At 38.4% G+C, this 15929-nt stretch overlaps 1 protein-coding gene across 3 annotated transcripts in view; it reads left to right on the top strand.

The window, feature by feature from the left end:
- The window catches only part of LOC104992304 (multidrug resistance-associated protein 1-like), a 98687-nt gene that overhangs the window by 23456 nt on the left and 59302 nt on the right, over positions 1-15929 (top strand). For 2 of the 3 annotated variants that reach the window (XM_010845142.1, XM_010845144.1), the window contains exons 6-9: positions 5497-5751; positions 8175-8240; positions 14125-14262; positions 15486-15632. In XM_010845142.1, coding sequence (XP_010843444.1) covers positions 5497-5751; positions 8175-8240; positions 14125-14262; positions 15486-15632 — 606 coding nt within the window. The remainder of the gene's footprint in view (positions 1-5496; positions 5752-8174; positions 8241-14124; positions 14263-15485; positions 15633-15929) is intronic. The other variant, XM_010845143.1, reaches the window with a different exon arrangement.

Below are 15929 nucleotides of genomic sequence, written 5' to 3'. Positions count from 1 at the left end.
ACCCTGCTTATTTAACTTATATGCAGAGTACATCATGAGAAATGCTGGGCTGGAAGAAGCATAAGCTGGAATCAAGATTGCTGGGATAAATATCAATCACCTCAGATATGCAGATGACACCACCCTTATGGCAGAAAGTGAAGAGGAACTAAAAAGCTTCTTGATGAAAGTGAAAGAGGAGAGTGAAAAAGTTGGCCTAAAGCTCAACATTCAGAAAATGAAGATCATGGCATCCGGTCCCATCACTTCATGGGAAATAGATGGGGAAACAGTGGAAACAGTGTCAGACTTTATTTTGGGGGGCTCCCAAATCACTACAGATGGTGATTGCAGCCATGAAATTAAAAGATGCTTACTCCTTGGAAGGAAAGTTATGACCAACCTAGATAGCATATTGAAAAGCAGAGACATTACTTTGCCAACGAAGGTCTGTCTAGTCCAGGCTATGGTTTTTCCAGTGGTCATGTATGGATGTGAGAGTTGGACTGTGAAGAAAGCTGAGCACCGAAGAATTGATGCTTTTGAACTGTGGTGTTGGAGAAGACTCTTGAGAGTCCCTTGGACTGCAAGGAGATCTAACCAGTTCATTCTAAAGGAGATTAGTCCTGGGTGTTCTTTGGAAGGACTGATGCTAAAGCTGAAACTGCAGTACTTTGGCCACCTCATGTGAAGAGTTGACTCATTGGAAAAGACTCTGATGCTGGGAGGGATTGGGGGCAGGAGGAGCAGGGGATGACAGACGATGAGATGGCTGGATGGCATCACCGACTCAATGGATGTGGGTCTGAGTGAACTTCGGGAGTTGGTGATGGACAGGGAGGCCTGGAGTGCTGCGATTCATGGGGTTGCAAAGAGTCAGACACGACTGAGAGACTGAACTGAACTGAACTGATAAGCATAAAAGAATAGATAGCAGTAGAAATTGAAGCAAACCATCAGAAATAAAAAGGAAAGTCAAGTCTCGTGGGTGAGTACATTACAACAAGGGCAAAGAGACCCTGGAGATAATTAATGTAACAGGGAATAGCATCTACAGGAGTGAGACTATGTGGGTCCTTAGAGATTATTTAACAACAGAGAGCATTCTAAGATCAGAGGGGTTCAGTGGGTCCTGCAGTATGGATTAAGATTTAATTCTTAGTCCATCAGACAAGCAGCAGAAGACATTACTTAGTGACCTGTAGTGTTCAGATGCCCTTGGTAGCCTATGCAGGTGACACTAATATAAGGGAGTCTTTCTTCTGAATCCCTTATCCTATATCTGCTTTCCAAAGGGACTAATTGTGGTTATTAGATCTCTTGTCTCCTTTACAGATTTTAGGATTCTGATGTTTATCATGTTTCGATAACTTCAGCTCTCATAGATGACCAGATAACTCATATTCATCTGACACTGGCACTCCTTCATCAGGAATTCATTACTAGACTTGGGTAAAGCTAGTCTTACATCCTTTTCCTGGTGAGGAGGGGATGTGTTAGAAAGCTCTTTATCTCTACCCAATCGCATGACTGTTGCTACTCTAGTAAAGTTCAAGAGACTTCATTTTTAAGGTTTGTGGGGAAGAACACGGACCTCTTTCTACTTGACCACTTCATGAGTCTTTGGGTCTTAAAACTCAGTTTTGTTATCCCTTCGCTCCCAATTACAGGCTCCATGAGAGTTTTTGAGGACTAATAATAAGATATGTTTCAAAAGCAGCATCAGTTAGTCCTGTGCTTAATGTGGGCAGCCTGTGGGCATTCTGTCAAATGCCATCCAGTAGAAGTTTTTGTGATTTTTAAATTATTCTGTATCCACATTATGCAGTATGGTAGCTACTAATCACATATGACTGTTGAAACTGAAAACTTGGCAAGTAAGAGCAAGGAAGTAAATTTTTAATTTTAATTACATTTAATATCCATATCTAGACTGTCTACATTTGCGCCTAAAGGATATTCTTTCCTTAATTGTGGGAAGAATGCAGTATAAAGAAAATTGATAAAATTATTTTTCCTTTCTTTAAAATAGAGATACTTAAATGTGATTAGAAGGAGAAGAGAGAAAGAGAATCCTGGCATACTTTTTTGCATCCAAAAGAGCTGAAGAAAATGATTTCTCATAGATTTATGAGGATTCACCTTTACATACACCCTGACTCATTAGAAGTATGGTAACTGCTGAGAATCACTGGGATAAAAATGTTTAGGGTTCTTCCAGCTCTAAATAATATAATGTCTATGACTCAGAGCTAGGGTGGTCAGGAAAAATAGTTCAAGAAATAAATATATGAACCAGGGCTGTGGCAAAAAAATTCAGCAAAGAACAAATATATGAAGGAGAATGTGAAATCGCAAAGCAAATTTCATAATCATATGACAAAATGAACCATTACTGAATTGAGGTCAGTAATAAACAAGATATTTCCAGTCTGTAAAAAGGATTCTTGAGGCTGGGAGCCACATATGATGTATCTGGGTCTTTTTATGGCTTCCCTGGTGGCTCAGATGGTAAAGAATCTTCCTGCAGGAGACACAAGAGACTCAGGTTCAGTCCCTGGGTCAGGAAGATCTCCTGGAGAAGGAAATGGTTACCCATTCCAGTATTCTTGCCCAGATAATTCCATGGACAGAGGAGCCTGGTGGGCTATGGTCCGTGTTTTCACAAAGTCGAACACGATTGAGCAACTAACACATTTTTTAGAGCAAATGCAATCAATGAAATGAATGAAGTTTCAAAATTAAGGAGTCACAAGGTTGTGTTACCTGTTTTCCTGAGTGGGGCTCCAACAAGGGTCCTTCAGCCCAGTGCCCTTTGAGCATCTGAGTTCTGGTCAGAAGCAAAGGAAGGTTTTATTCTTTGATCAGATAACGAAGAGGTGTGGGCCTGTTTTCTTGAGCACCCACTCTCCCAATGGGCAGTAGGTAGGGCTGCTTTAGAAGGATCTCTCAAAGTGAGGTTCTTGTGGAGCTGGAGCAGGGGCAGCTGGGCTGCTTAGGCTCCACATGGCAGTTCCTGGAGCAGCGTCTCTGCACGCGGCCTGCAGCTACCATCTTGGATTTTGTGTCACGCACGGCTTCTGCACGTGGACGCCCAGCTGAGGTGTAGGCTCAGCCGTTTTCTTTCACAGGAGGAACCCTGGTGTGAAGGGCCAGATGCAAGGCTCTGCACATGGCCTCCCTGTGAGCAAAGGGGAATAGACTAAGTGCTAGGGAAAATGCGGGGGCGGGGGGGGGGGTGGAAACAAGGCAAGACTTAATTTTATTACGGAATTCCCTGAGAATTGTTAATGGCCCTTGCTAGTGACAGTTGTGCTTTGTGTGTTTTCCTAAAGGAGGGGCATTTATTTGATTCCTTGGGTAATTTGATTTTGAACTACCCAGTCTTTTAGTTTTTGCATAAGTCAGTTTATATTTTCCTTCTAGAAAAGTAGGATAACATGTTTGTATTTGTTTATAATAGTATGTTGGAGGTGGATGCTATTAGAGGTCAATGGATCTCACTTAAAAAATGGTGTAGTCTTAATGAAATGAGAACAACTGTTCTTGGATTTCCATTGTTTTTCTTGAGCACATTAAATGGTCAGTAACTTATTAGGGGAGATTAAAAAGCTGCCTTTGGAGGAGACATGGCTAGAAGCTTAACTATCGTAGTGTATTTTTTTCCTTTTTTATTTACTCTTATGGGAGCAGTATTTATTCTGTCGTATCATCAGCACCGTACCTTGGAAGGAAGGAGCAGAAAATTAAAGGATTTAGCATTGCAGCAGCCATCAAGCTTAGGAGGATCCTGATCCCTTGTGAACCTCCGAGGGTTGTGCCTTTCCTCTGCTGGCCCCATAGACTGCCATATGCACTGACCCCGTGGGTTTTAAGCTAGGGAATGTTAGAAGTGTCCCACTGAAGGCCCTGCCTACTCATTTTCCAGAGGGGCTTTTTCTCTGGGCTTTCTATTAGTCATTTATTGAGTGAAGAGAACTTGAGTGTCCCCTGTATCCTATTTATCATTGTTAGATCTAGTTCTCAATCCTGTCTCTCTTTAAATCAGTGTGGTAGGAGTTCCTTAAAACTTTTGGCATATGGTGGGACTTTCACCTAATTTCTGGTATAAATATCAATTTCCTGCTTATTTTACAGTTATTTATGCATTTTTCTGGGCTTTCTGGGCTTCCCTTGTGGTTCAGCTGGTAAAGAATCTGCCGGCAATGTGGGAGACCTGGGTTCAATCCCCACTGGAAAGATCCCCTGGGAAAGGACATGGCAACCCACTCCAGTACTCTTGCCTGGGGAATTCCACAGAGAGAAGAGCAGGACAGGCTGCAGCCATGGAATCACAAAGAGTTGGAGACGACTCTGCAGCTAACTTTCGCTTTCACTTTCATGCATTTTTATGGGAATTTTAAATGAGTGGGAAATTAAATAAATGAATTTCTAATATTAGCCTTAGTAAGAAATTACCAATACTTAACCTTCTGTTCAGTTCAGTTCAGTTTAGTCGCTCAGTTGTGTCCAACTCTTTGTGACCCCATGAATCGCAGCACTCCAGGCCTCCCTGTCCATCACCAACTCCCGGGGTTCACTCAGACCCACGTCCATCGAGTCGGTGATGCCATCCAGCCATCTCATTGTCTGTCATCACCTTCTCCTCCTGCCCCCAATCCCTCCCAGCATCAGAGTCTTTTCCAATGAGTCAACTCTTCGCATGAGGTGGCCAAAGTACTGGAGTTTCAGCTTTAGCATTAGTCCTTCCAAAGAACACCCAGGACTGATCTCCTTTAGAATGGACTGGTTGGATCTCCTTGCAGTCCAAGGGACTCTCAAGAGTCTTCTCCAACACCACAGTTCAAAAGCATCAATTCTTCGGTATATTGAATTCAATATACAAATATTAAATGACATATACAGAAGGAAAGGGAGAATTAGGCCTTGGAAGAACAGAGAAGATGAAACAATACTCTTACCTCTGTAAATACCCATGGCCCTTCTTAGCTACTGTTAGACTTGTGTGTGTGTGTGTGTGTTAGTCCCTCAGTTGTGTCTAACTCTTTGCGACCCCATGGGCTGTTGCTGGCCAGGCTCCTCTGTCCATGAATTCCCCAGGCAAGAATACTGGAGTGGGTAGCCATTTCCTTTTCCAGGGGATCTTTCCAACCCAGGGATTGAACCCTGGTCTCCTGCATTGCAGGCAGATTCTTTACTATTTGAGTCCTTGGAAGCCCTTATAATTAGCCTGTGTGTAGGATGTGTGTGTAGTAGGGGAGTGTACTCCACTACTAGACTGAAATCTCTTTAAGATTGAAACTATATTATTAATAAAATACTTTCATTAGATTTTCATTGATTCGCCTGTGTACTCTGTATTGATGAACTGTAGATGATTTAGTAGGGGTGCAAAATAACAGAAAGGAAGCTCAGTGCTAGAAAACTTTTTATTTATAGTTAAAAGTTGTCATTGTTTGACTGTAAAGATCCTGCATGATCTACAGAACTGTAAATATTCTGCTTCTCTTTTCCCAGGCTCTGCTTCTATCTAATGTTTCTAGAAAACAGTTTTCTACCGGGGAAATTATTAACTTGATGGCAACAGATACCCAGCAGCTCATGGACTTGATGACAAACATCAATCTTCTTTGGTCAGCTCCTTTTCAAATCCTGATGGCCGTATCACTCCTTTGGCAAGAGCTGGGTCCAGCCGTGTTAGCAGGGGTGGCAGTCCTTGTGTTTGTTATACCAATGAATGCTTTAGTTGCAAATAGAATGAAAAAGCTGAAGGTAAGAAAATAATTGCCTCATGTTACCTGTGTCAAACAGAAGCTGAGTTTCCAGACTTGATACTAAACACCTAGCTAATTCTCTGAATATAGAAAATAGAGGCTTAAAATGGATACAATATGAATTAATCATTCATTTATTGAACCAGTATTGATTGAGCATCTATCCTGTCAGTCACTGTGCCAGGCACATAAAGTATAGCAGTGAAGAGAATTGACAAGTTCCAGCTTTCCTTCGGTTATTGGGGAAGAAAGGCAACAAACACATAAATAGAATAGGTAGATAGCATAATGCCTGGTGTTAATTTGTGTATGAAGAGAGATAATTAGGATAAAGTGATAGAGTAACAAAGCATTTCATTTCACAAACAAAGTCTGGAACATCCTGAGGAAAGATATGATGTATCAGCTGAGTAAGGCACCAATCCATGTGGATGTCTAAGAAAAAGATATCAAGCAAACAGAATGGTGTGTGCACAGCCGAGAGGTGGGGATATGCTAGGTCTGCCTTAAGTAGCAAGAAGGCTAGTGAGCTAAAATGTGCGAGGAGTGGCTGCGTGCAGCCAGTGGACAGTAAATGCCTAACTGAATTAATTTTAATATTCTTCTTCTACATTCCGTCAGTCATCTTACTATCAATATATTTTTGACATCTGCTATTTCCAAAACAGTGTGTACTATGCTGTACTGTAGGAATGGGGGAACAGGACCAAGAAAGAGTTCACTTCTCTGAAGGAGATCACACTGTAATGGGAGAAATAGATGGTTTCCCATGTTAAAGTAACAAAGACAGATGCAGATGTGTTGCTTAGGACAATTATTTTATTTTTTTAAATGAATAAAGGGTAAACAACATCTTATGTATGGACATGGAAATGAATCAATCACTATTAGGAAAATGTAAACAGAGAAACACACACACACACACATATATATGTATAAAGAATCTGCCTGCCGATGCATGAGATGCAGGAGACGCAGGTTCGATCCCTGGATTGGGAAGATGCCCTGGAGAAGGAAATGGCAACCCTCTCTAGTATTCTTGCCTGGGAAATCTCATGGACAGAAGAGCCTGGTGGGCTACAGTCAGTGGGGTTGAAAAAGTGTTGGAAACGACTTAGTGACTTAACAACAAAAATGTGTAATATGTATGCCATGAATTTATATGGTGTGTATATATATGTATATATGTGTGTGTGTGTATATATATATATATGTATAATGATCCAGTTTTTAAAATGTGAATATACCTTGCACATGGATATGATAAAAATATATATAAAGTGATATATTTATATCACTATATAGTGATAAAGATATCTAAATATAGGTTTTAATGTATTTGTATGAACCTGGAAATAACCTAGAGATAAAACACTAGTCTTTTAAGAGTAGTTACCTGTAAAGTGAAATTAAATGGAAGGAGGGAAGATTTTTTTACTTATTACTTTAATACATTTAGAAGCTAAGAATTTATACCTTCTTTTACTTTTTTCTGAATTTTTCAAATAATTACCCAAAAGCCTAGTTTTTAAAGATACGAACTAGGAAATAACATATAATTATAAAATAATTATGAATTATTAAACATATGGGTATTTAGAATAACAGATTTTTTAATGAATAATTTTAAAATATGTTTTTTAATATTCTGGATATTAAATAATTGTAAGTTAAATTTTTAGGAATGGAATTACATTATCGGGAATTTATCTAGAGCCCTAAAACATCCAAGAGACTCCAATATTAGGTACAAGTATTCTAAATAAAAAATATGCTTTAATCACACAAACGATATAAAGGATGTTAGCTTGTAAATGTGTACTTTGTTAGATATACAAGTACTTATTATTGCATATAACATAATTGTGGCAATATTATTGGAGAAAATCCTTAAGACCAAATGACCAAATGATAATAAGTATTATAAATAAAGTTTTACATTATAAATAGTAAGTTATATAATACATAATATTTGCAAAAAAAGCTGGTATGTATATATATATATATATATGTGTGTGTGTGTCTGTGTATATATATATTTGTGATAATAGAAGTACCACAGGAATAAAGATTTACATACATATAATTGATAGAGTTTGGGGAATTTTTCCCATTTTGATTGAATATAGATACTTTTATTCCATTTATAACAAAATTTTTCTGAATAAATATTATATTTTCTACTCTTTTGGAAAGTGTACAACTTGTTTTTATTTTACTGCTGGCTACTTTTAAGTTTTAAAGTATTTATAACTGTTATCCAACATTAACAGAATAATGTATAGATGTTATAATATAGTTTTTATCAACTAAATATTATATAAAATAGAGGAAGTAGATTGCATTTTTAAAAATAGTTATGTAAATTAAAGTATTAGCAACTTTTATCAAATATACTGTCATTTTCTTTCCATTATATAGAAAAATCAAAGGAAGAACAAAGACAAACAGATAAAACTGCTCAATGAAATCTTACATGGAATTAAGGTAATAAAAAAAGGACATGCATTTAATTTATCTATTTAGAATACAGCAATAAGTTAACCAATAAATGAATCTTTTAGCATTCTCAATATCAAAATAATGAAATATGTATAATTTTGAGAGAGTAATTTAGATTTCAGATGTATAAGATTTCTTACATTGAAATAGCATTTAAATAAAGCCAAATAAAATGTAAGGTGTTTTTTTGTTGTTCTCAACCAACAACTAAACACAAATATCTCAAAAGACACAAAATATTACTCGTTTTTAAAACAGAAAGTTTGGAATGAAGCAGGGAAGAGTGGCAGGAACACTGTCATCAGTGTGGAGGTAGACGTATGGGGAAAGTGATGAGAGGCCATTCGGTTTCTTTTATACAGAAGAGAAGCCGTCATACAAGTGTATTTTATGAAAAAGAGTGAAAGTGTTCATCGCTCAGTCATGTCCAACGCTTTGTCACCCCATGGACTAGAGCCCGCAAGGTGCCTCTGTTCATGGAATTTTCTGGGCAAGAATACTGGAGTGGGTTACCATTCCCTTCACCAGGGGATCTTCCCGACCAAGGGATGGAACCCAGGTCTCCTGCATTGCAGGCGGATTCTTTACTGTCTGAGCCACTTATCTCGCTATTCTATAAAAAGTACGTTACCGATTATTTGTTTCCTATAAAAACTACCTCCACTCCACACCACTGACATTTTCTCTGTGATAAAATGAGTGAAGCTTTATAAATTTTGCATAGAGATACTCCTCAATTTTGGAGAAGGAAATGACAATCCATCCAGTGTTCATGCCTGGGAAATCCCATGGACAGAGGAGCCTGACAGGCTACAGTCCATGAGGTTGCAAGAGGAGGACTCAACTTCAGACTAAACCACCACCACATTCCTCAATTTACAATGGCTTTGTATCCTGATATACCCATCATAAGCTGAAAATATCGTTGTCGAAAATGCATTGAATATACCTAACATACTTATTACCATAGTTTAACATATATTTACATCACTTACATTAGACTACAGTTGGGCAAAATTATCTGACACAGAGCCTATTTTATAATAAAAATGAAAGTGAAGTTGCTCAGTTGTGTCTGACTCTTTGCAACCCCATGAACTGTAGACTACCAGGGTCCTCTGTCTGTGGGATTTTCCAGGCCAGAATACTGGAGTGGGTTGTCATTTCCTTCTCGAAGGGATCTTCCCAACCCAGGGATTGAACCCAGGTCTCCTGCATTGCGGGCAGACACTTTACCATCTGAGCCACCAGGGAAAGCATTGAAAAGTTCACTAATTTATTGAATACTGTACTGAAAGTGAAAAACAGATTGGTAATATGGTTGCAGAATGGTTGGTAGTATATTCGTCATTTATCCTCTAGATTGTCTGGTTGCCCAGCACCATGACAGAGTATTATATCACATAGAAGTAACCTGGGAAAAACATCAAAATTTGAAATTGGAAGTGCAATTTCTACTGAATGAATATTGCTTTCACACCATCCTAAAGCTGAAAAATCCTAAATTGAATCACTGTATATCAGAGATCATCTGTGTATAATTTCAAATCCTATTGCACTTGGATTATAGCTCATCAGATTTTTCTAAAGCACAAAATTTGCAAAGTTCACATCGAATTTCCTTCTGACATTTAAAACTCCATCGGACATTTCCATCCACCTGCAATGCGGGAGACCTGGGTTTGATCCCCTGGTTGGGAAGATCCCCTGGAGGAGGGCATGGCAACTGACTCCAGTATTCTTGCCTGGAGAATCCCCATGGACAGAGGAGCCTAGCAGGCTGTAGTCCATGGGGTCACAAAGAGATGGACACAACTGAGCAACTAACTACAGTGCAGTTCAGTCTCTCAGTCATGTCCTACTCTCTGCAATCCCATGGACTGTCTCACTCCAAGCTTCCCTGTCCGTCACCAACTCCTGGAGCTTGCTTAAATTCATGTCCATTGAGTTGCTGATGGCATCTAACCATCTTATCCTCTATCGTCCCCTTCTCCTCCGCCCTCTATCTTTCCCAGCATCACGGTCTTTTCGCATGAGTCAGTTCTTTGCATCCGGTGGCCTAAGTATTGGATTTCAGCTTCAGTGTCAGTCCTTCCAATGAATATTCAGGAGTGATTTCCTTTACCATTGACTGGTTTGACCTCCTTGCAGTCCAGTCTCAAGAGTCTTTTCTAACACCACAGTTCAAAAGCATCAATTCTTCAGCACTCAGCTTTCTTTATACACAAATAAATTATTTGTGTATTTGTGTATAAATAAATTGTGTATAAATAAATCCACAGAATAAACCCATTGTATGTACGTACTGATTCACCTTAGAATCAGTAAATGATATGCTGCATTGTGCTGTATAACATTTTTATAAAAATATAAATTACTGAAGTGAAAGACTGTTAAATTGAAGATACCTTGAAAGGAGACTGATATCCATGAATAGCAATAAGATTGCCAGGAGAAATATCAATAACCTTAGATATGCAGACAACACCACCCTTATGGCAGAAAGTGAAGAGGAACTAAAAAGCCTTTTGATGAAAGTGAAAGAGGAGAGAGAAAAAGTTGGCTTAAAGCTCAGCATTCAGAAAACGAAGATCATGGCATCTGGTCCCATCACTTCATGGGAAATAGATGGGGAAACAGTGGAAACAGTGTCAGACTTTATTTTGGGGGGCTCCAAAATCACTGCAGATGGTGATTTCAGCCATGAAATTAAAAGACGCTTACTCCTCGGAAGGAAAGTTATGACCAACCTAGATAGCATATTGAAAAGCAGAGACATTACTTTGCCAACAAAGGTCCGTCTAGTCAAGGCTATGGTTTTTCTAGTGGTCGTGTATGGATGTGAGAGTTGGACTGTGAAGAAAGCTGAGGGCCGAAGAATTGATGTTTTGAACTGTGGTGCTGGAGAAGACTCTTTTTTTTTTTTTCCATCATTTCCCCTTTATTTTTTTTAATTTAAATTTATTTTAATTGGAGGCTTTGTATAGAACAGTCTTTTGGAGAAGACTCTTGAGAGTCCCTTGGACTGCAAGGAGATCTAAGCAGTCCATCCTAAAGGAGACCAGTGCTGGGTGTTCATTGGAGGGACTGATGCTGAGGCTGAAACTCCCATACTTTGGCCACCTCATGCGAAGAGTTGACTCATTGGAAAAGACCCTGATGCTGGGAGGGATTGGGGGCAGGAGGAGAAGGGGATGACAGAGGATGAGATGGCTGGATGGCATCACCGACTCAATGGACTTGAGTTTGGGTGAACTCCGGGAGTTGGTGATGGACAGGGAGGCCTGGCGTGCTGGGATTCATGGGGTCTCAAAGAGTCGGACACGACTGAGTAACTGAACTGAACTGAAATTTAACTCAGATTATTCTATAAAGTCACACATCCTCAAAGTATATGATCCAGATGCACCTTACACCTCTTTGTGGGTTAACTGAGACCCCCAGCATCCATTAGAAAACAGTGATGTATGTTTATGTGCTGTTAAGTATTGATATTGATAAAATGAAATTTGTTTTATCAGTAGGACTAAGACAATGTAGATAAAAGAAATTTTCTCAAGATCTAAGCAAAGTTCAAGATTTAAAATAGCAGTCCCAGCAGTAAATACACTAGAATATTGGAAGAGGTCCAAATGGAAATCAGTTAGGATAGTTTAAAAGTCGGGGCAGTTTGCATCCATGGTGTTTGAAAACAGGTGTCATAAAGCCTCTCTCTAACAATGGTAATGGCTTAGCATTTATCAAACATTTTCTGTATGTCACACACTGTACTTATCACTATATCTGTTTCCTCATATAATTCTTATAAACCTAAAGAAAAAGATTTCTCATCTTCGTTTTACAAATAAGGAAACAAAGTGAGCAGTTAAGGGTCATGCCTGAGTTCACAGAGCTGGTAAGAGATTATTAGAGATTTCCAGAGGATTCATAGACATATAGATAGATAGATTAATAGATAAACAAAGATTTATTTTAAGCAACTGGCTTATGAGTATAGGCAGTGACATGTCTAAAATCTGTTGAGCAGGCTGGAAATTCCTGCAGGACTTGATGCAACAGCCTTGAGTCTGGAGGCAAAACCCCTTCCATCTCAGAGAACCTTAGTTTTTTCTCTTGAGGGCTTCAACTGATTAGATTGGGCTCACCCATCTAAGGGGCTTCCCAGGTGGCTTTAGTGGTAAGGAACTTGTCTGTCAATGCCAATGCAAGACACGTAAGAGATGCAGGTTGATTCCTAGGTCAGGAAGATCCCCTGGAAAAGCAAATGGCAACCCACTGCAGTATTCTTGCCTGGAAAATCCCTTAGACAGAGGAGCCTGACAGGTTGCAGTCCATAGGGTCACAAACAGTTGAATACAACTTAAGCAACATAGCTTGTTACCACCCATTTAATGGAGAGAAATCTTCTTTATTTAAAGTTTAATGGTTAAAAGGTGAATCAGATCTAAAAATTACCTTCACAGTAATATCTACTGGTATTTGATAAAATAACTGGGCAACATAACCTAGCCAAATTTACACATAAAACTATCACAAAAAACTAAGATCATGGCATCCAGTCCAATCAGTTTATGGCAAATAGATGGGAAAACAATGGAAACAGTGACAGATTTTATTTTCTTGGGCTCCAGAATCACTGTGGTCAGTGACTGCAGCCAGGAAATTAAAAGATGCTTGTTCCTTGGAAAGAAAACTATGATAAATCTAGACAGCATATTAAAAAGTAGAGACATCATTTTACTGGCAAAGGTCCACATAGTCAAAGGTATGGTTTTTATAGTAGTCATGTGTGGATGTGAGAGTTGGACCATAAAGAAAGCTGAGTACTGAAGAATTAATGCTTTTGAACTGTGATGTTGGAGAAGACTCTTGAGAGTTCCTTGGAAAGCAAGGAGATCAAACCAGTCAATCCTAAAGGAAATCAACCCTGAATATTCATTGGAAGGACTGATGCTGAAGCTGAAGCTCCAATACTTTGGCCACCTGATGGGAAGAACTGACTCATCTGAAAAGATCCTGATGCTAGGAAAGATTGAAGACTGGAGGAGAAGGGGATGACAGGATGAAATGGTTGGATTGCTTTATCAAGTCAATGGATAAAAGCTTGAGCAAACTCCAGGAGACAGTGAAGGCCTGGTGTGCTACTATCCATGGGGTCACAAAGAGTTGGACGTGACTGAGCGAATGAACAACTGAGACCTGGAGATTGAACAACAAAAGAGACCTGGAATTTGAATGTTGGTCTGTCTATCTCTAAAAAGTATGTGGTAAGCCACTGCATGATTCTCCATCTCAGAAAATAGTTTGCAATCTCAAAACACCTGTAACCTTTCAGAAAATGGCTTGACATCCCAAGACATAAGTTTTCAAGAAATTGGGAGGCTGGGGGAGAAGCTTAACTATTAAAAGATGTGAAAAGAATAGAATTGAGAGTTGGACCAGTGGAAAAATTGTCAGGATTAAAATAGACAGAGGGCTTCCCTGGTGGCTCAGACATGTCCATAATGCATCCATGGACAAACAGTCAAACATACCTGAGCGACTCTCACTTTCACTTTCAAGCTAGACAGAAACTGCTATGGAGCTCATGCCAGGAGCTGGGATGTTGTCAAAGTCTGGCTCAGGAATAAGCTAGTAGTGGGTAAGAGAGACATGAGTAGGGAAATGGTGATTTCCTCCTCCCACTCACCCTAGAAAAACACCACAGGAAATATTTTGACTCAGTTGAAAACAGGAGTAATTTACTTCATGGGTACCGTTTTCACCTTCACAGTTACGAGTGTGTGTGTTACAGTGTGTGTATTTGTACGTGTGCCTGTTTTTTTATTCATTCTATGATATTGATTGTCATCATCTGACTTCTTTACAGATTCTCAAACTTTATGCATGGGAACCCTCCTATAAAAAGAAGATTATTGAAATTCGAGAACAGGAATTGAAAGTTCAAAAATCAGCTGGGTATCTTGCTGTATTTTCCATGCTAACTTTAACTTGTATTCCATTCTTGGTGAGTGTGTATATTATTTCCTGTTTTGATTTTCAAATTTGATTTGCATATTTGCCTTCAAATTCCCTGGAATTAAGGTTTCCAAAGTGAAGTCTTCTATATCTAAATTTAAATTTTTCAATCTTAAAAAATATAACCTATATTTCAGAGTTCCTTTTCAGCTCGATTATTTTTCTTGATTAACCCCTTTTAAGCAAGACTGAAAGGCACACTATGTAGAGTTGGAAAGGGACGTTACATTTATTAAGTGTTTCTACTGTGTATCAGACAAGTTATATGCATTTTATTTCTTTCTTGCAATAATAAGATATTACTTTTCTCATTTCACAAGAGGAAATGGAAATAGTTTGGAAATATCCTCAAAGTTATAGAACTAGTATTTGTAGGTGAATTGATACAAATTGAAGTCTCTTTCTTTCTGTCACTTCATGCAAATATTGGGAATCTCATGCTATTTAAAGAGTATAAATTGCCTTGAGATATTGAAGCAGTGGCTGGAAGCCAAAGAATAAGAAAACTATGTATAACTGAAGGATCAATTTTAGCCACTCTCAGTAGTGATGGGATCAGGAAACATTCTATATGTCTCCCCTGTTGTTAATTTAAAATATTATTATTTTTTATTTAAACAAACATGTGGATATTATGAAAGTAAAAGCAATATTTACATTTGGAATACTTTAGTAAAAATAGCCAGGAAGCATTTGCTTAAGACAGTCTTATGTACATGATAAATAGTCAATACAGTCTCATGCATAAATGAATTTTTCTGCCTTTTCTAAATGAAACTTATGCAAGTAAATATAAATCTTACTAAGCATGATTTATTTATACCTTCTTCAGTTAATATTAAGACACAGAGAAAGTAAAATTTCTGCATATGAGACAATAGGTATGCATGCATCACTGGAAAAAATTTACATAAAACTCCATTTTGAAGGAAAAAATGAACTGCTGTATGTTTTAAATGGTGATAATTACTTCAGTGAAAATGTGCCATGTCAAAGAAGGGCACTGGACCACATGTTCGTAGGATGTCATTATCTAAGATACTTAATTGTATGATCTGTACTAAACATTTATTTCATATTCTTCAGCAATAGTACTAAATAGTACCAAATTTTGGTAAACAACAACAATAAAGCTTATTGAAGATTTCTTTCCTAATTTTGAGTCTGTATTAATAATTGCACATTGGAGAAAATTACATGTCTGCTTTTAAGGTGTCCCTGGCAACATTTGGTGTCTATTTCTTACTGGATGAAGAAAACATTTTAACAGCCACTAAAGTGTTCACGTCTATGTCTTTGTTTAATATCTTGAGGCTTCCTCTGTTTGATTTACCGATGGTGATCTCAGCTGTGGTCCAGGTACATCCAAATTATCCTTAAACTGAGAATCATTCCTCTACTGAAATCTTTAGTTTTGCATATTTCATTTCTTAATCTTTTTTTTAATATTGTTTTTTGTAGTTGTTTTATGCTGCTTTCAAAATTTCCCTAAATTAATGAGCAATAGAGAATATAATCGGAGAAGGCAATGGCACCCCACTCCAGTACTCTTGCCTGGAAAATCCCAGGGATGGAGGATCCTGGTAGGCTGCAGTCCATGGGGTCGCTAAGAGTCAGACATGACTGAGAGACTTCACTTTCACTTTTCACTTTCAT

The sequence above is a fragment of the Bison bison genome, unplaced genomic scaffold, assembly GCF_000754665.1.
Source record: "Bison bison bison isolate TAMUID 2011002044 unplaced genomic scaffold, Bison_UMD1.0 scf7180017864213, whole genome shotgun sequence".
NCBI classification, from domain to species: domain Eukaryota; kingdom Metazoa; phylum Chordata; class Mammalia; order Artiodactyla; family Bovidae; genus Bison; species Bison bison.
The sequence above is the reverse complement of the archived record's forward strand: the minus strand, read 5'-3'. Positions and strand labels throughout refer to the sequence as shown.